Below are 21,140 nucleotides of genomic sequence, written 5' to 3'. Positions count from 1 at the left end.
CCACTTTCCACTTGCTTTCTTCACTGCTGCTGCTGTACTGTTGAGTGATTGTTTTTATACCTGAGAGGCAAGGCCCTGTCTGCTCACTTGATTGACAAGCTTTACTTTACAATATGAGGCTTCAATTTGACTTTACACCATTTGACAGAAGAACCGACTCCAGCAGACACTCAATTTGGCAGACTCTGCAGTACTCATGGTGGATAGATACAGACTGGGAGGGAGCCTCTCCATTGTATACCACTAGATGTATAGTATCTAGGGCTGGGTATTGTTTAAAAAATTACGATACCAGTACCAATACCAGTACCCTTAAAGTGGTACCGATACCAATAGAGTACTTAATTCGATACCTTTTTTTTAACATTTTTTTTTACATCTCAGCACGGCAACTGCCAACTCACACGTCGCATTAAATCAAAGAACGCTTGCGGTGATTGGCTGCGAGCGAAACCATACAAATAGTCATTTTTTTCTAGATCTGATCGAATGCAGGTATCGTTTGACTGGAGAAGTTTCGATACTACTTGGTACTGGGTTATTTCGGTCGATACATTAAAGGTAATCGACCTTAAGGTATCGAGTACCGATACCCAGCCCAAATAGTATCCACTGTTTTACTGTTTCTACTGTCCTTTCCTAACACTTTTTGTAAGTTACTGTGTCGTCTCTGTTGTGTGCAAGTAGAACTACTGCAGCAAATAATGGCAAAAACCACCATAGGGTCAAGGCCAGCGCTATCTCATTATCTAAGCCATCTCGTCTTTCATAAAACACTTTATCTGATTAATTTTACAATGCAGTACTAGCCATTGTAGAAGCGAATGATTTGGACACTGTAGAAGCCATTTAACCATGTTAATGTTATAGATGGAAAGCATTAAAGAGTTTAAGTTAAAGACAAATTTTCATATTAGGAATAGCAATTATCTTTTATTGTGTAATATGTTTGTTGTAAAATGATGTACAGCTTGCCAACTAATGTAGGCAATATCAGGAGTCAGCAGAGCTGCAACGAGGCTCAGACTGGCTTTAGGCCTATCTGATCCTTTGATGGATTGGAGCCTCTCATTATATGGATTGAATTGAGAGGGAGAGCAAGAGAGAGAGAAATGCAGACAGTGAGAAAGAGAGAGGGAAAGAGACTGAGGGAGAGAAGCCCAGAGCCCCATTTGATACAGCTCCTTGTTATACTGTACGCCTTAAGCGGCAAATGGTTGTGGATGGAATAGCCTATAAGAACTCACAATCTTCACATCTGCTCAGCTTATTTTTCCCCTCCACCTCCTTTCTTATTTTTCCCTTCCCATCTTTCTCTCTCCCTACCTCTGTTCCTCTCTATTTGGTCATCTCTCCATTTGTCTTTTCTCTATTTCTCTTATTACTCCCTGCTCTCTCTCCCCTTCTCTCACTCTGTCAGATATCTCTGATTCCCCGCTGGCTCCCCTGCTAACAGTGGTTCAGTTCTAGTCAGCTTAATGGAGGACAAACAAAGGCGGGCTGAACCTCCTCCTCTTGCTACCCGCAGACAAAAAGGATACCCCAAACAGACATGACTGTCCATCTAAATTCTGCTGGAGGGAATCCACAGCACGGAATCTCAGAATTAATTTTGTATGCCCTTAGCCCTGTGTTCAATCACACTGCAGAGATACAGTAGCCTATATGACATTTGGTAGACATCTTTCTGTTAAATGTTAAATGTTACACACAAGGACAATTGCATTATGTGAGCAGAGACAGCAAACTAAGTCTTGGCACTAATACATACAGTTCATTATGGAGGCATTATGGAGGAAAATTCTACATGTTGCATTAACAGTTACACACATTTCTCTGCTGATTCTGTAAGAACAGACACACCCGGAGTTGTATGAGGCACAGGGAAATGTGATTCACTTTGAATCATTTTAATAGGCTGCAACTGTACAGCAATGACCAGAACAATACAGTACAATTTTTTGTGCCAATCTCTAAAATGCAAAACAATCTAATTATGTTTCCATAGCAACTAAGACAGCAAAGATAGCCATGTCTTTAGGTCCGTGTGTGTGTGTGTGTGTGTGTGTCTATTAGATCTGAGATAAGCAGGATTTTGACAACTGGAATAAATGATAAAAAGTATTGTAAAGCCACTGTTGTCAAGTCAAGTCACATTTTCAGTGTTTTGTCAAATTATGCATGGAAAAAAATCCATTCAGTAGTTGCGGTAGCAGCAGTCTCTGTTAACAGGGACTGCTGCTTCAGTCGGACTGCTGCAGAGTTAACATTATCTCTCTTAACAGGAGAGATAATGAGGAGGTGAAGAAGTGTTGTGTCCCCTCAGTTTTACCAAAATTCTAGCAGTTATTTAGGAGGGATGTGCATCATGATTATTGTTAACATGGAAGACACCATACCACGCCCTGCCAGTGACGTCAATGACCCCTCCTCCATTTTTCCCCTGGGAATTCATGAGAAAGATGTGATTAATCAGATGATATATCATTGCCTAAGTCTGATGACAGTTTTACAACATGTCATCAATCTCATTAGGCAGAAATAACTAATCAATCCATGTCAATACTGAAATAGTGCAATATATTTTGTGGCTGCTGGTGTGCATGTGCATGTGTGTATGCCTGTGTGTGTGGTTGTGCATATGTGTGAGTGGAGTGAGGCAAGGCTGCAACCTCAGCCAAACCTGTCCATATTTATATTAATGATCCTGCCTATTGATTACAACAATCTCATGCTCCTACTCTCCTAAACACAGAAGTCAAATTTCTTTTGTTCGCTGATGATTTGGTTCCATTGACAAACACAAAAGAGAGGTTGTAAGAGAGACTAAATATTCTAAATGACTAGTATCAGACCTGGGCACTGTAAAAGTAAAGATATTTCAAAAATGTCCAGATCCCAAGATTATTTCTCATTTGGAAATATTAATACATACAAAGTATTATAATTATTAAGTATTAATTAAAAAGCTGGGCATTCAGTACAATCAAAAGAAATATACAATTTGACATATCAATGGTCAAAATGACTCAAAATGTTCAACTCAATAATGGAACCAACTGCACTCTATGATAGTGAAGTATGGGGACCAAACACAAAACACCCAACTGAGATTCTACTGCACATGTAGAGATCTGCAGACCCACACTTGTGGTATAAGAAATGCTTTGAACTATGCATGCAGGGCAGAATTAGGCCAATATTAACTAATAATCAACATTCAGAAATAGACATCAAATTTTATAATCAATTAATAAACAGCACTCCCACTCTACCCACTATAAAGCGCTAAAATTCCAGGAGCTGAACAGTGACAAGGGTCCTGGTCCTGGGGTTCAGCTCAGTCAACTCAACCATGCCACAGGAAAATCATTAAGCTGTCTTGTGTGACCAAATCATAACTAAACAAAAATAAAAATATGAAGCACACTGGAAAGAATTGTCAAATCCCAAAGCAAGTAGAAATATATTTGACCCTAAACAGACAGCACAAGATGGCAGAGTACCTGACCATTGAGACTGATAAAAAAAAAAAGGTCCTTGACAATATACAGACTTGTCATCAAAACAGGCCATCGCAGGCTGGCCTGGCTGCCCAGGGAGGACAAACTGTGCTGCCAAAGAGTGGTGGACAGACCAGCACTTCCTCTTGCAATGTAGTTACTATGAGGAATTAACATACGGTAGTAAGAGAAACATATCTTCCTAAATACAAAATAGTACAGTATGTATTTGTGTAAACTTTTGAAAACCCAAATAAAAAAGAAATGGTAATGTCACGTAGGGTTGTCACGATACTAGAATTTCTAACTTCGATACAATAGTAAAGTATCAGTAAAGTAAAGTATCAATGTGCGATACCATTTTAAAATATAAAAAATGAATTTTCAGTCTTTTTTTTTTTTATATTGTTTTCATGTTAAAATATAATTTTAACATGAAAACAATATTTTAAAGTTGTCTGAGATCAAACAACACATTTTTGATTGACAGGTGTCGATCGCCGTCATGATTTGCTCTTTTTTATTGAGGGGACTGAGCTTATACTGCACAAGCATGTGAAACATCATATTAACTCCTGGCCTCTGCAGCAGAGACTGTAAGCAAAACACAGAAACAAAACTAGTCCCTTAATATCCGACAACGCAGGGGGAAATCCCGGTGCAAACGAGACAGATGGACGGACAGACAGACAGACGTACGCTTCTCCATAACGTCGGCCCGATAAAACTCATTCAAAACTTTGCACTTACACAGCAGATTAGCTGCTGCTAGTCATTTTTGCATGCACAGAATGCATTTTTCAAGGGTTCTTCCATATATACTGTATGTGCCAATCATCCAGAGATTAAGCGTTAGCAGTTTGACATTGTAAAATTACATCAGTGTCTCTTTTCAACAATCAACTTTCAAGAGGATTCTTGCCTGTTGCCATAGCAACAGCAGATTATTTCACCACAGGTTGGGATGCTGATAATTGTAATTATGACCCTCTTAGGCATTTGAAACCTCATGCATACTAAATTGTGTACCTGGTTGGTCTTTGGAATACTGCAGAGGACTAAGAGTAGCACTCAATGCAAAATAACCCTATGTCTGACATAAACCCAATTACTCTGCATTAGCATGTAAAGCGCTTTTCCCCATTGCCCTTTTACACGTATTTTCTTCAGGGTGTTCTTGGTAAACGTGATCTGAACATTGTACGTGTAATCAGTCCATCTTCTGTTCTGTGCAGAAGTGAGTGGGTATGTATAGGCCATTTTTTGTCTGCCTCACATAATTCAATACATGTTGTGCAAGATAAACATGCTGTCATTGCTCGTGTCCCGACATGCTATGTGTCTGATTAGATAATTTAACCCCTTGTACCCAGACTTCCCCCTTAAATTTCCCCTTAAGTAGCTTCAAAGTTAGAAAAAGCATTTGTTTCCCATCCTGTACGACACTCTCACATACATTCTGTATCTACTCCAACATTCATTCATTCATTCATTCTTCATTGTAGCTATAGCATACTTATATTGAGTGAAATATTCAAACCCAAGACACCACTTTTTATGGCTGCACCATTTCATCAAATGAAACAAATCTAGATGTCTACTTTACACACATGGACTGTGATTTAGCACATCATATTTGATGTGTTTGGAAACCTTGAGATCTTGACTAGAATTTAAAATAGTATGAACAAAGCTTGGCTGCACAACATGCGTTTGTAATGATGGTCCCACCGGCGGGACTGGCAGGGTGGAATAGACATATTCTAAAATGTTTTCCAGGTTAGTTTTGTCTAACATTGTCAGCTTCTGCAGTATCCGTTTTATAGGACTCACAGCACTTGGTTTTTCCAAACCGTTACTCTAAGGCATGGAGCAACAATAAAACAGCAGTGCAGCAAGTAAGTGACAGGTGGTCTTTCTAAAATGGTTCACAGCTGTACATTCAATGAGAAATTTTGTGTAGCAGCTGTAATGACTGTATCGATACAGAGCTGCCGTGAGAGCAAGCTGTTAGCTCACTGTTGCAGCCTCTTCAATCCGTTGAAGAGGCTATTTAATAGAAAGGGTTTTGAAGAGGTCTGTTCATAGAATATGCAGACACAACAATCAGGATAAAGGTCAATGTGTGCAAAGATAAAAAAAAAAACCCTGAATAATCTGGCATGTCTACTACGCCATTGATATCTTTCATTTGATGGCATTATCATTGGAATTCAGTTGATTTTTACATCATTAGCAATGAACTGACCTTTTCTGTTGCGGAATACTGTCTACTGTGCACAGCATGCATTTTGAAGTTCAGCACATTTATTAGCCAATATTTTTGTGCACACACACTCTGATTGTAGTATGGTGCCCTCTGTTAAAGACGTTCATTTCAAGAGGATTAATTACTTGTCCTTACCTGCCGTGACAGCAGCGTGTTCAGTGGAGTCCAATGGTAAACAGGGACAGTAGCCCAGTCTCTGCACTGCACTCATATTAACTCTTTTAAGTTTTACTTTTGTTTTCACATGGGGAGATTGAGTACAATGCTGTCAAATAACAGACATGACGTGATACGCATGTGATACACAATCGTAATCTCGATTAAAATACGATTAATTGTGCAGCCCTAGCATACATAGCAGTTTATTGGATTAAATATATATTTTTCACCATTATTTATTGTCTGATCATTTTATACAGGCTAATTGTGGTGTGTGACATCTAAGTATGAGTTTTACATCTATTTTGAGTATACAGAAGGTTTGTTAACATTTATAATTTTTGAAGGCACTGATGTAAAATCCACCTGTACACTGAGACATGACTGGTTAAAAATACTCCAGCAAATGTATTTTCTGTCTTCAAGTTAAACTCAAGATCATATGTTAATATACCCCAAATTTAGATGGTGAAATACAGCACATTGTTCATCACATCTTTATGTGGAATTGAGCACATTCTGAACAGTGCACTATTCTAAAATCTCTATTTCTACCTTTACTTAAAGCCCCTACGTGTAGAATATTTATTATTTAATATTTTATTTATATCATACCCAAATTAATTTTGACAGCAGTGTAATGGCTGTCGAAAAATTTGAACATCGCTGTGCAAATTGGTTAACTATGTGAAGGACTGATTTACGGCACAAGATAGAGCCTCAACCAAAACAGAAAGAGCACTCACTTTGACTTGCTCCACTTGTTTGTAACAAACATGCAAAAACACAGTAGTACAGATGCTGTACAGTCCCACAGCACCTAGCTCGGTTTGTTTTTGTTTGTTAGCATGGCCCAAACCTAATAAATCCCACATCTGTTAACAAAACTGCTTTGCTAGCTCAATCTGCTTGTAACTAAAATATTTGCCAGCAAAAATATTTTTGTCACGCATAGATTAGCCACTGCAGTTATAAAAACACATTGTGATACAAACACTGGCCAAGTGAGCATCACTCAGCATGAGGTGTGAGAGCGCCGTTTGACTGACTGATTGACTGACATGAATTTGGCTCCTGATGAACACGTCTTGTGCCGCGGGAAAAATAACTTGTCTCCGTTACACAGGTTTATTCCAGTTCCATTATTCAGTTTGCATGATGACGTAACCTCTTCTGTAGGCTATGCATATTTGTCTTCTCTCTGCAGTCTGCAGACTAGGGGCACAATTGGCGAGTCGTCTTTGTGACGGTGATGTAAAACACTACGCTACAGTTAAAGATAATTTCCATCAGTTTTGCTGTATCCCTCAGCCTCATTTGCTCCCATGAAAAGCCGGCAATTGTATTTTGCAAAGTTGCATCAGAATGCTAATATCAGGCTATAAACTTTGACATTTTGAAAGAAGTTACAGTCACTGTTGCATGTTAATGCGTCGGCTTTGGGACCACCGCGAGAGCTGAGATGAGAAAGGAGGGGGCGTCTTACTTCCACTTTCTGCTTCTCTGATTTCTGCATTTTCCTCTCCAAAACACAACTTTCAACCAATAGCTAATCCTCTCTGCAAAGACATCAGGACCCGCATTCTGCCAGTCATGACCCATTCAAGCCAACAGACAAACCAAAGCAAGGTGCTTCCACCAGCTACAGTCCATAACATTAAACAGAAAATAAAGCTTTATTTTGATTTCACACAATTATGGCTTAAAATTGGTACCCTCTTCTTCACTGGGAGTAACTCATAATATTTATTTCAAAATATTTACTTTGAAAAACAACTAAGATGATAGAAAAATAGTACATATCTCATAACGTGATCAAAGCACTGGAAAACTATCTACAGTCACGTAAACCAGTAAAGGAATGCAGGAAATGAGCAACAACTCCAATCACGTTGTAATTGTCCTTTAAATAGGTAGAAATAATGTGTGTTTCCTACACCACTATCTGTGTTTGAGGGTCTCTTATGCTTGATAATTACTAGTCCATGTTTATAACTGTCTTGCTTCCAAGATTTAATCTTCTGCTGGCATTCAAGTCCCAATTACAGCAACTAAGTTGCAACTAGATGAGACACTGAGCCTCTCAAAAACACTACTTTTGATCCAAATGAGGCATCCCCCATTTCAAAACATTGATGCTGGCTCTAACAAAATGATTACTAGCATAAAAGTAAAGCATATTATGGGTTAATGAGTAATATTAAAACTTTTTCTTATGAAATAGCTGTGTTTTGGGGGGATAATAATTTAAATGTGTTAAGTATTGACGGATTCATTTTGGGTTGAACTTTTCCAACTTTCCCAAATTGGATTTATTTTATTTTGGAGAGAAACCCATCAAATATCCAAGAAGGATCAGAAAGTCATTCCTCATAGCCAATTATGAACGTAGCGTGGGAATATATTATTCCAATCCTTTTTGAGTGTATTTATGTTAAATGAAACCCTGCAGAATAAATTATCTTCTATTTGCATTGTAATTGTAATGCCAGGTGTAAATGGGGCCAAGCTAAAACTCATCTTTTATGCATGAATGAGGTACTTGTCATTGCCAGTTACCTTTTTTATTGCTTGATATGACAAGAGCTCAGCTAACATATTTTTTTTTTCAGCATCATCCCCTAAACTGTTCAATCAAGGTATAGAAAGCTGCTGCCAGTGGTTTCCCGGATAAATTCTAGATAGAATTTATTCTTTGGCATAAAACCCTCAAGCTGTTTGGCTCTTTCAGCTAAACAGCCTGTTGACGTGTACATTTACAGAGATAGAAAAAGCAGCAAGTGCTGTGCTCATCTAATTGATGGCAAAATGATGGCCACAATTAAAAGAGTGGGATGGAAAGTCAATGAAAAAGGAAAGGGAAACATACTTTAAACAATGCGCAGAGGAGGTAGCCTATTTTCTTCCTGTTTCATTCAAATTAGCTTAATAGGTGACTGTTATTCCCTACATATTGACATAGACATAATGGGTAATCTCTAGTCCTAATAGGCCTTAAATATACAAGCCCTTCCAAATGCTCTCAATGCTCAATCAGTCAGTCAGTATTGACATTGCCAGTGCCACATATTTGCATTCACTAATAGCCTTTTCTCCTGGGAGCAAGCATGCAACCAAACCCTTACTTACTATTCCTCACAGAGATTATAGAGTATGCAAGCATTAAAAAATGAAACAATCAAAGCTATATAATCAAACCATCATATTTTCTGCATTCCCATATTACCATATTCTTTACCAGGGGTTTTCGGAGTTGAGTCTCAAGGTCCCCAAAGATCCTTAGGAGTGTTCCAGGGAGTCCCAAGAAAAATGACAAACAGTATAATCTACACTCACTAATCATCAGCCCCTCCAAGGCTTGGGTGGTTTTTTTCTGTGATTCTTGCGACCAATAGAATTACTTATGTGCCCACTTTTTAAAATATTGCTAGGCATACTTTAACAGACTTGAAAAGTGAATAGTGAATCAAAACATTTAGTAATAAGCGGAATGATTAGGAACTCATGAGTAACTGAAGACCACATTGTTTACCACCTCTAATCTTAATATAAGTGACAGACTTAAAACAAGGTATCTGTTGTGACCGTAGCTGAGAATAAAAATAGCTGTAGTTGTGAATAATGAAAATTGAAAATGTTCTACCAAAGTGAAATACTTGCTTTAAAAGCCCCCAAATGCAACACAAACTGCCAAGTCCTGTTTTGTTGCTGTGAAATGGACATGATAGGTTAGGTTACAAGTTTGGCACCCCTGGTGTTGTTCATAAATCATGCCCAGGCATGCCCTCAAAATGCCACTGGTCTAGTGTGACTGAGAGGTGCAAGACATCAGCAGGTCATGAAGTGGAAATCAACAGCACCTTACTAAGTCAACATGACAATGCCACCTGCTGTAATGAGGTTGGTTCTCAGCCCGTGTGTTTAGAAATGCTGAAAACCATACTGCACTTGGTAATTCCAAACCACTGTCACAAAAATCACATGCCCAGAATAAATTACCAGCATCCTTCAAAATGTTCTGCCCTCTCGTTTGTTCATGGTGTAGCCTATGTATGCATATCGGCTCTGAGAAGGTGTATTTAGAACACAAAAGAAATGTTGCTTGTTGCAAAGAACCTTAAACAATGAACTACGCAATTCCCCAAACCACTATTCTAAAGTATATTATGTCAGCAGAAACAAAGAATACAGTAAGCGGCTATATATCACTGAGAAATATATATATTTTCCTGAATTGTGAATTTCCTGAATTCTGCCGTGGCATATAATCAGATGAGAGACAGAGAGAGAGAGAGAGAGAGAGAGAGAGAGAGAGAGAGAGAGAGGGCCCTATTTAAACGATCCATGGCACATGGTCTAAAGCCCATGGCGCAAGTGCATTTAGGGCGTGTTGCTAGTTAAAAGACGCACAATTTGGGCGCAAAGTAAGGCGCAAGGCGCAAAGGGGTTATACTGAGTCCTTTACTTAATCATAGGTGTGTTTTGGGCGTAACATGAACTCAACCAATCAGAGTGTCATCTCCCATTCCCTTTAAGAGCCAGGTGCACTTGCACCTTGGCGCATTGCTATTTAAATGGCGGATTCGGCAACTTGGAGAAACAAACGGTTTTCTGCTGAGGAAACGGATCTGCTCAAGCGCGATGGTGATATGTGTGTGCGTCAGGTAGGCTATGTTGTGCGTTGGGTGAAGGTAAGATGCCTTTGCAGTTTATTTTCATGACTTTTTGTTGGGCTGTGCTTTTTACATATTTACTGTGTTGTTTTTCTTGGTTGTAGGTTGCGTATTTAGCAATTGGCAATGTGTGATGATGGTTAACGAGACATGTACGTTGCGCATTTGGCACTGCGTAATGGTGAAAGCATATTTGGCAACAAAATACATGTCAGGAACGAAGTACAGCGCAAATTTTCATTGTAGATGATCCTATTTTTCTATTTTGCATGGTAACGGAGAGAGAGAGAGAGAGGGAGAGAGAGAGAGAGAGAGAGAGAGAGAGAGAGAGACGCATCTTACTATCTGAATAATGTGCCCTTTAAATAGCAGGAAAATACTGCGCCAGACTTTAGACCAGGTTTTTGTTGGTCAACGGCGCAATCGCTTTCCGCTGCCTCAAGATAGCAATGCGCCAACAATGCGCCTGACCACACCTCATTTTAAGACCAACACACCCATGGGCGCACAGATGGGCGCAAGTACATTTGCTATTTAAACAACGTGGGCGCTGGGTGTGAAAATAACAAGTGCGTCGGTCGAAAACTAGCAATGACACTTGCGCTGCGCTTTGTGCCGGGTGTAAGATAGGGCCCAGAGAGAGGAAAAGAGAAAGAACGAGAGAGAAAAAGCAGGTGTGTGTGTGTGTGTGATGTTGATGGAGATATACAAGGCTCCACCTCCCCACCTGCTCTCACTGTGCACTCATGTTCCCACTGGCAATGGAGAAAATTAGAACAGACTTTAACACACACACACACACATACACACACAGACACACACACACACATAATATCTAGATGTTCACGTTAAATCACTTGTTAGAGTTTGTGCCGCCTGTGTTGAATTTGTCCTTTTTTTTCTTCACAGCAAAAATGTGAGTAGGTCAGTATAAACAGCAGTTTTTTGTTTGCTGTGCAACCACAAGAAACCCAACAAAAATGAGTTTTCATGCTTCCCATTCAATATGTACAAAAATGACACTCAACTGCACATGTTTGGGAATCTTACTGGTGTAGATTGGAGGTGAGGAGGATGGTTACGTTCTGACTGAAACACCGCCCTTTTCAAATAAAGCAATTGCAAGTCACATGCGGATAGCTGGCTAGTTAGTCATGCCTTCAAATAGCAACCAGTGAGTCATGAAGCTCTAGCTTTCGCTGCAGGGCAACTGGGCGAAACCTTCATTCTTGAACCTGGATGTAAGGTACTGTAGGCCTTGCTTGCTGGGAGAGTGTGCCTAATCCTGCAGTCAAACAGATGTCACTTCCATTGTGAGCAATATGGAAAAGACAGGAGCACAAAAAAACATACTTACGCTTTCACAAGTAAGCAATAAACTCACAGATTCTCATAGAAAAACTGCATAGTACATAAACACATGCAAATAGAGAGATAAAGAGAGATGCAGACAGAGATACAGAGAGGGAAAGAGAGAGAGCAGATGTGGCCCTTGGGTAAAACCGCTGAATCACCATGTCTCTTCTCATTACTTCATCACATCATGAACCCTGAGCGCTTTCTCTGGAGCCACACACACACACACACACACACACACACACACACACACACACACACTCACACACACACAGATTGCCATGATGAAAGGCAGAGCGGCAGCAAGAGTAGAGAGACAGAGACAGAGAAAAAGACATAGAGGGTGAGACAGGCAGAGAGAGAGAGAAAGAGAGAGAGAGACAGACAGACAGAAATACTGGGACAGAGAGAGTAAGAGCAACACACAGAGGTCCAGAGAAAAAGATAAACGGAAATTTCCAGATCTCTTCCTTCTCATTGTCTCTCAGCCTTGCTTCTCCCACTGGGCTGAGATCACCTTGAAAGGCCCTGGAGGCTTCTGTCTTTCCCCTCACTCATCTCAATGGGTTCTGGTCGGTTACATAAGGACCACACATACTCACACACACACAAACACATACACACAAACACACACATTCAGATGCTCACACATTCTGAATAACTTGCAAAAAATCACTCACACTTTTGTCTTGCAGCAGCAGCCTTAATGCTTGACTCCCATGGTGCATCCTTTTTATGGCCCAGTCAGAGAAAGCCATCATAGTAGCATAGTCGATACTGGGGAGCTTCAAAAGCGAGAGGTCAGATGAGGGAGAAAAAAGCTCATGCTACCTATGCTTGCTTATATAACAGCCAGCCCAGCATTTAAAAGACAATACGGGTGTCATTTAGAGTTATAGCCTATTTACTACTGTCTACGTTTACATTTCGCCAATAATTTTGCAGTGCATGCTGTATGTAAATAGATTTTTTTACATTTACTCATTTTGTATTGTTTTTAAAATGCTCATTTTATGGTATCAACCCTAGCTTGACTTAACTGCTGTACTGGCTAACAAAGATGGCCCAAATAAGAAGACATAGATTTGACAATAAAGTTTGTAAGGCCACATGTTTTTGAGAGATTATTTTCTGGTGGAGACTTCCATTTTTTCCTGTGGGTGTCAGGTGATTGACAGTAAACAGAGCGTAACGTAATGCACGCATTGATATGAAAACACTCAAGTCAGGCGCAATGAATAAAGGATAAAACAGAAACTTTGACAAAACCAAATTAAGGCTTCATGTTTACTGTGGCGGATTATCTAGCTCAGGGAATTTTCAAGTCTGTGGAAGCTGTTTTTCATCCTGTACAAAATAATAATAAACAGGAATAATGTAAAGGGGAGCAAACTAGACGACAGGCACAAAAAAAATCCTTTAAATCTCATTCTCCTACACGGAATTTCAAAAAGCTCCTCTACCAATTCAGCCCACAGTGAGTTTCACCCCTATCCAAGGGGAGGCATGTCTGTGCTTGTATATGTTACATGCTACTTTGACACTATTTGTTACACTTAGACACTTCAAGATAGATGAAATTTTACATAAAGCCACCATGGGAGCACCACTTTTTTGCTGCAATGTTTACCGGCAAGGAATAGTTTGGAAGTGGGCTGACAAATGATAGATGCAGGGTGGGGGTTTAATTGAATGATGGCTGCCACAGCATCTGATTTATTTTTCCAATATCAGGTTATAAATCGGATGTAACTGTGATGCAATCTAACCTCATAAGAGTTGTTTTCTCTCCCTGACATTGTTAGGGTTCGGGACACGTAGACACTAAAACATCTTTCAGACAGGCTATGTGAGAAGATGTGCTATAAAGCTGGGAGATTGAGAGGAGCGTTGAGATGGTCTCATTGCCTGTCAAATCTGCATCTGGGGAACTCTACAAGCAGACCAACAATATGTACTGTGAAATGCAACACTGATCACACTGCTGATGGCTGCAGCAGCTGACAGAAGGATTTGTGGGGGTTGTTTACATGCACGAAAAGGTAGACACATGTATCTGCATCCATGTACACACCCAATCACTAGTTTCCATTTTCCATAATGCATCATCCACTGCCCAAGTAATAGAAGAATATACACAACCAGAAATAGGTTTACTGTCAATTGAAGTGATGGATGTAGAAAAAGCTTAGCTTAGGGAACAGCAGAAGACGCGGAAGTACAGAGAATGAGAGAAAGAGAGACAGAGCAACAGAGAGTAAAAACGAATATACGTCTTGTTGCTATTATCCGTCCAGACACATCAACATAACTGCTGTCAAGAATACTTAACAGCATTTCTCTTGATTAGTTAATTGTGATTGACAGGTAGAAATTATGAATGCTGACACAAAGCAGATCCCTTTTAGCCTTAATCTCTTCCACAAACTTTTTTTGTGCTTAAATGGCAAAGGTTCTTTCCCCCAATGCAGTGTTTCACAAACTATGCTTCTAAAAATGGGTCACAGCCCTGTTTGCGGTGGGTCCTTACATAACAAGAGTGGCCTGCTAGTATTACTCTGGGCCCGGGGATGTGATTGAAATTGCGTAGGCCAAATGTATGTCCTAGACTGAAAAGGTTTATAAAGCTAAAGTAGCAAGGTCAACACTAGAGAGGCCCAGCCAAGGTCAACTGACTTCTGTTTTGAATCTTCTAATTGAAATATCTCAGCTTTCAAAATGCCTCTGCCTAACTTTCTATACGAACCAGTGTTTTTAGATTTTTTACATGATGCAAGGAAACAAAAACAAAAATCCATTATCCTAGTGTTACACTCAAAATGAGTAATTGGGTAATGTCTTTATGGCACATTTTGCACAGGAGTGATGTAAATTCATTCAAAACAAAATGAATGGTAAAGTCCCATGATGAAGAGGATCACCAAGCAAAGCTCAAGACAAATGCACTGACACCTATTTTTGTGAGTGCAAACATCAGTAATGACAATGGAGGAAAGGTCTTTCCCCTCACACCTGACTGATCAGAGACGGGGAGAATTAATGTCACGGATGATGTTAGCTTTTTTCTATGATATATCATACATCAGGTCAGGGATGTGCATTCCTGACATCTCTGACCTGAACGCCACATGGAATCATAACAAAGAAGGAATTTCCAATGTGATCTTTTACTCTCCAGGTTATCTTTTTGAGAGCCTCAGGTCCCGCTCTTTGCTGAGTGGAAAATCAATACCATTTAGCAGAATGTCTCTCTGATCCTGAGGCTTTGAGGGAAGCACTGTCTGCAAGCACACCCCACAAAAACACACATTAATATTTATGTTGAGCTCTCGAAATGAAAGGTTGTTTACCAATAATACGGGAGGACTTCTGGGAATTACGCCAGCAAAGTTGCAACTCCATTGCATTACATTGCTTAAATGCTAAATTACATTACTAGTCAGGGGTAGACATTATAGAAGTTCCCCCTGCCCTGCATCTACAGTATGTTGCAATTGTACTGCAAGAGATTTTCCAAACTGTTCCTGTTGGGGTCAGAGCAAAGGTGCTGTAGCAGTTCTGCAAGGGTGTAAATAATGAGACGTCTACAATGGATACATCTATAGATTACACGTTTTTCACATTGTATACATTTATATTGTAACATGAACCACCAATGTACGGCATCCACCTGGGTGATCCGACAGCGCTATTGTTGTTGCTATTGATACTGCTGTTGCTATTGTTTGCCTGCTTTATGATCTACTGTATAGCTAATCACTTATTATTGTACAAGTACTATTAATAATGATTTAAAAACAAAAGATATAAAATATATATATTGTAACAAGAATCAGCACTCTCCGCACACCCAGTCAACATCCAATGCTGAAGAGCATGACTCACAAATACAATCATATCCCCTTTTATCAAAACCACAATAGTTGTGCTAGGCTATATCATGGATCATTACAAAAGCATCCATTATATTTCCTCTCATTCACAAATCACTGTATTACATAATAACAGCAGCCATATGAAACTGCCAAAGTGCTTGTCAAAAGACAAGGAAAGGATGATACATCAATGAAACACTATAATATCCACAGACAAACTTTGACTTTGATTTTTAGCTGATACACTTGATAGTAGGAGAAAAATGCTATACATCGTTAAAGTCCAGATTCTCCAATTCATTTGTAGGGTTCACTGTCTCTCAGTCACACACCACTGCCTCATCATCAGTGAAGGATGACCAAATCAGCTCAAATGGTTACAACAAAAACAGGCTGCAAATCATAATACAAAAATATAAAAAAAAAAAAGAAAAGAAATATATACAATATATACAGAAATATATGAATACCCTCTCCCAGTTTGACTCACTTTGAGCATTCTATTTAATAAGGCTCTGATGTTTTCCATTCAGATATGGCTGCATTATCATTATGTTGAACCATGGTGATGTCAAATCAAATTATTACAGCTAGAAACTGCCTAATACCAATGAAAGTCTATCCAATATCCATATCAATATGCCGATTCTAAATCTGATGTATGGGCAATAGAGATTCTCTAGCAGTGGGACTGCATCAAGTAACATCATGCTTTCAAAAGCATCTGCTCTGAATGTAGGCTGCAATGTCTCACATTCAGACATTGCCACGTCATAGATGGCAGCTATCCAATCAGAAGCTACTGAAATACTCACAGCAAGAGATGCTGGATTACCGTAATATAGAAATTCTAGTCACATTTAGTCAATACAGACAGAGGGTAATAATGATGCAGTGGAACTACAATACCCATGCATGTATGCACTCATGCACATACACACTTATTGGGGTAGGCCTTTGCTGATTTTGGTATAATATAGCCTAAATATTATACATTGCAACACTACACAGTGGACACCATCCAGTCTATTTGCAAGCTCCAATGCCTCTAACTCAAGTATCACTAAATCATCGGTACACGGCAGCAATCCAATTCACAACTGATGCCGCAGATAATATTGTGGCAATGAAAGACTATACGATACTCATGCATTATTACACATTATTATAGGATCTCCACTACATTTTGCACGCACCAGAATTTCTGTTTCAGACACTACTGTAATCACATTTGTACCTGGCGTTAATATCTAACTAATAATAATAATAATAATCTAATAATAAATATCTAATAATATCTAATAATAACCACCAACATCTACAAACCCACCCTAAGTTTGATGTGGGGTGGTGGAAATAATAATGCCATGCTACATTACTCAAGAACCTCCATTACATGAAAGGTCAAAAGTCTCTCATGCAGCCACCACTTTAACATGCAGCCATCCACTACAAAGCCGATAAAATAAAACCACAGCAAGAGATAATGATTGCAATGGAACGCTGTAACATCCATACTCAACATCCACATAGAAACCATTAATAGCCTAAAATGTGATTTGCAGTGAGTGGGATAGCAACGATATTACAGAGCCAAGGGCTCATATTACATTTCTAGATAGCAATGTTTCATTCAGAGGTACATGCTCATGTATGAAAATGCATGATGTATGAGTTGATATCACAGGATAATGTCCTGCTCGCCACCTTGTACTGCCAAGAGATGGAAACAGGCAACTCATAGCTCTGCACTCACACACACATGCAGTCATAAACACACATATGAATAGAGACAGGCGACAGCACTGGGGGGTGTGATGTGAATGCAAACCCTGGAGAAAAGCTGTCTTGTGTGTTTTGATAAATAGAGCTGTTTCTATTTTGGGAGCATCAGATCTCCACTTCAGAGCAACAATGGAATACAGCCTAATAGAACAGAATAGAATAAGACAAGCATCAATTGAATGATCCTTGAGTAATTATCCATTTGCAGCTAACTGAACATGTCAATATTTTAATTAATTAAAGCTTAGAATTAATTGCACAACTGAATTTCAAATCATCTTTTGAGTGAATTACAGATTTATAGCCAATGCACCCATCACTCAAATGTACTTTTTTGCATAAACAATATGTTATTGCATTATATGGTCTTCTTGCTTCTAGCTGACTATAAACCAAACATTTTCTATATAAAATCCGCAGGGTATCCCACAACCTTGGAAATAGTGTGTCAGTTCAAACTCCCATTCAGCGCCAACAGTCAACACACAACCAGCCACATGACACTCATCCCATCAACGGTCCAATCGGGACACTTTCACCTTACACTTACCACTCATGCTGTGGCTCGTCGATGACCAATAGGATCTTGAACTTCTTGGAAAGGGAGGGAGAGGGAGTCGACTGCTCCACGAACCCCGCTGCGGACGCAGCTGTCTGTTTGACCACATTGGTGATGGAGCTGAAGGAGCTGAAGAAGCCGGAAGAACCACCGGATGAGGACTGGGCCTGTTGAGGCTGCTGTGCCGGCTGGGACAAACGCCGGTCCTGAGCTGCAGGGGAGCTGGCTGGTGCCTGGGATGGGGTCGGAGCTTTGGACGGGGACTGGGCAGGGCCGGCCGCCACAGCCGGGGCAGCACCCGGTTGGGAAGGGGATGAAGCAGTGGGGGGAGGAGGAGCAGGAGGGTCAGGCCTCTGCAGGTCTGTCATGTAGCCATTGGGAAGGTTGGAGATGAAGCTGCTGTCGGAGAGACGGCGCCGGAGGAAGTTCATGACTGCGGTCAAACGGTTGGTCTTCCAGTTGGTTGGTCAGTTGCTCTCTTAGTGTTTCTCTTGATTGCTTGGTAGAATAGGGTGAGAGTAGGAACAGGCAGAGATGGATAAAGAGATGTAGAGAGAGAAACAGCCTGATCAGAGGTTAGATGAATGACGGACAGCAGATCAGTCCAAATGATCGAGGGATGAGGGACCGAGAGCAGCTTCCGTGTTGGAGCAATGGAAAGCAGGAAGGAAGGATGGATGGAGCGATGGATACAGCTCTGGTCCAGTCTTCAAGAGACAGCTCTCCAAAGCGCAGTAAGCCAGCAAAGCGTGTGTGGTGTTCCTCCTCCTGAGCTTCACGCCTCCTCACAAGTGCGTGAGTGTGACGTGTGTGTGTGTGTGTGTGTGAGTGAGAGAGACAGAGAGAGAGAGCTGTGTTGTCGCCCCCTTTGGTGAAGTACTGGTGCTCTCCCTCTCAACTCTGCCTGCTTTCCTCCTGAACTGCTGCAAGCTGAATGCATGCAAGAGATGCTCTCGTTCTGCCTCTCCTCCCCACCCCTCTCTCTCTCTCTGCCTCTCTCTCTCTCTCTCTCTCTCCTCCACTGCTTATCTCACCCCTTCACTTGCTCACGCTCTATCTCTCTCACGCTCCCTCTGCCTCTCTCCCTGTTGCTCTGCCTTTCTCTCTCTCTCTGCCTCTCTCCCTCTAGTTGATGCTCTCTCTACCCTTTTCCCTCACTTGCTTGCCCGCTCACTCACTCACTCTGTCACTCAGCTTGCCCATTGGCTCAGTCCCCCTCCCCCTCTCCTCCTCTTCTCCCCTGTCATCATCCTCCTACATCACAGGCTACGTGTGTGTGTCGTGCCGCAGCCTCGTAGCATTTTGTGCCGTGTGCAGCCGGTTGAAGGGGTTTCCTGCGAGCGTGCATAAAGCGGAGTGTGCACAGACGGAAACACCCTCCACCCTACTCTAGAAGATCATTCCCCCTCCCTTCCTCCCTCCATCCCTTCATCCATCCATCTCCTCCATCCTCTTCCTCAAGCTCGCTTTCCTTTACTCTCTTCATCCCTTTTTGTCTTCTCTCCTCCCTCCTTCCCCCCCTCAAACTGTGCGTGCATATGTGATATGCGTGTGTGTGTGTGTGCGTGTGAGAGAGAGAGAGAGAGAGAGAGAGAGAGAGAGAGAGAAAGAGAGAGATGATACATATTCTGGCTGATGCCATCTTGTAGAACAGATGAAATAAACCCCCCTCTGAGAACGTGCCTGTGCCAATATTTTGCTATTAAAAGCATGTGGCATATTGGAGGGCAGGGTTGTTGTAATTTAAACCACTAGATTTGAAAATGCCAAGGCAGAGGACACGAGGAAAAAGGAGAAAGGATGAGTGGAGTTGAGGGGAGAGGAGGGAAGACAGGAGAGGAGCAGAGAGAGAAGAGAAGAGAAGAGAAGAGAAGAGAAGAGAAGAGAAGAGAAGAGAAGAGTCATCTTTTCGCTGGGACTCATACCTCTCTCCTGCTCAATCAAATGATTCCCTCCACTGGCACGTGTTGCTCTTCAATAACACGGATCGTTCTGTAGCCTAAGAAAGCAGCAAGCGGAAGCAATGTTAGTACTGACTGAGGGGAGCCAAGTTGGAGGAGGCCCTGTAAAGTATGGATTCATAGGTATTTTTGTCACCCTTTGGTCAGAAAGTGAAGGCTCTGTATCTATTGTTAGTGGAGTAGGATTTTCCAAACATGTCACAACTACAGCGTTAGATTTCTACAATGATTACATTTGTATGAACTATGTCACATCTTGCCAGGGAGTCCAAAATCATGGCACCTGGCCTACATTTCCTAGCAGAATCCTGGATGAAGAACGTACGTACACACACACACACACACACACACACACACACACACACACACACACACTCTCTTCTCAGGTAGAGGGGAAATCTGCCATATTCCTACAATCTTGGACAGCGCAGTATTTTATCTTTTAAAGTTCTTACTGTTGAAAAATATTCATGAATGTGTCTATGATTATCCAAATCACATTCTGTTTTTAGGGTGGTGTTTTGCATGTTTTGCTCTGAAGACTAGAGAGCGCAGTCTTAAAAGGTGATCCTCATTTTTTAGTTAAACTGTTTCCCTGGACACTTAGCAGGTCAAAAATAAGAAATAAAAAGATTCAACTGAAGTTATTCTTATCAGAGGGAATATACTGTTTCTCTTCCAGCCCACTGTGTGTTTCAGACTATATGTTTTCATGTCTCTTCCACTCTTTCCCATGTCTGGCTTCATTAAACATTCACTATTCCAGGGCATGAGAGGAGCACAACTCGTAAATGCTGCCAGCAGCAGTTTGTTGCTCTAAGCTTTACCTCAAGAACAGCCAGAAGATGACAGGAGAAAGAGGGAGAAAGAAGATTATTCAGGCTGGGGAAAAAATCCCATGCCTGCCTGAACCATGCTAAGGAAAATAGCTTGGCGTGGGGAAGAGGAAGACTGTAGAAGAAAATGTACCTTCATCTTCCCTTCAGTAGGCATTTTCCCC

General features: G+C 40.8%; 1 protein-coding gene across 1 annotated transcript in view; it reads right to left on the bottom strand.

Annotated features, from left to right (window-relative positions):
• syn2b (synapsin IIb) overlaps positions 1–18,610 on the bottom strand; it is a 74,876-nt gene extending 56,266 nt beyond the window's left edge. The window contains exon 1 of the mRNA XM_071528265.1: positions 18,171–18,610. Within this exon, the coding sequence (XP_071384366.1) occupies positions 18,171–18,610 (440 nt within the window). The remainder of the gene's footprint in view (positions 1–18,170) is intronic.
• Between the last annotated feature and the right edge of the window lie 2,530 nt (positions 18,611–21,140).

This window comes from Centroberyx affinis, unplaced genomic scaffold (assembly GCF_046629955.1).
Source record: "Centroberyx affinis isolate AG114_WGS23_722 - 3 ecotype Tasmania unplaced genomic scaffold, CSIRO-AGI_Caff_v1 ptg001645l_1, whole genome shotgun sequence".
Taxonomy (NCBI): domain Eukaryota; kingdom Metazoa; phylum Chordata; class Actinopteri; order Beryciformes; family Berycidae; genus Centroberyx; species Centroberyx affinis.
The sequence above is the reverse complement of the archived record's forward strand: the minus strand, read 5'-3'. Positions and strand labels throughout refer to the sequence as shown.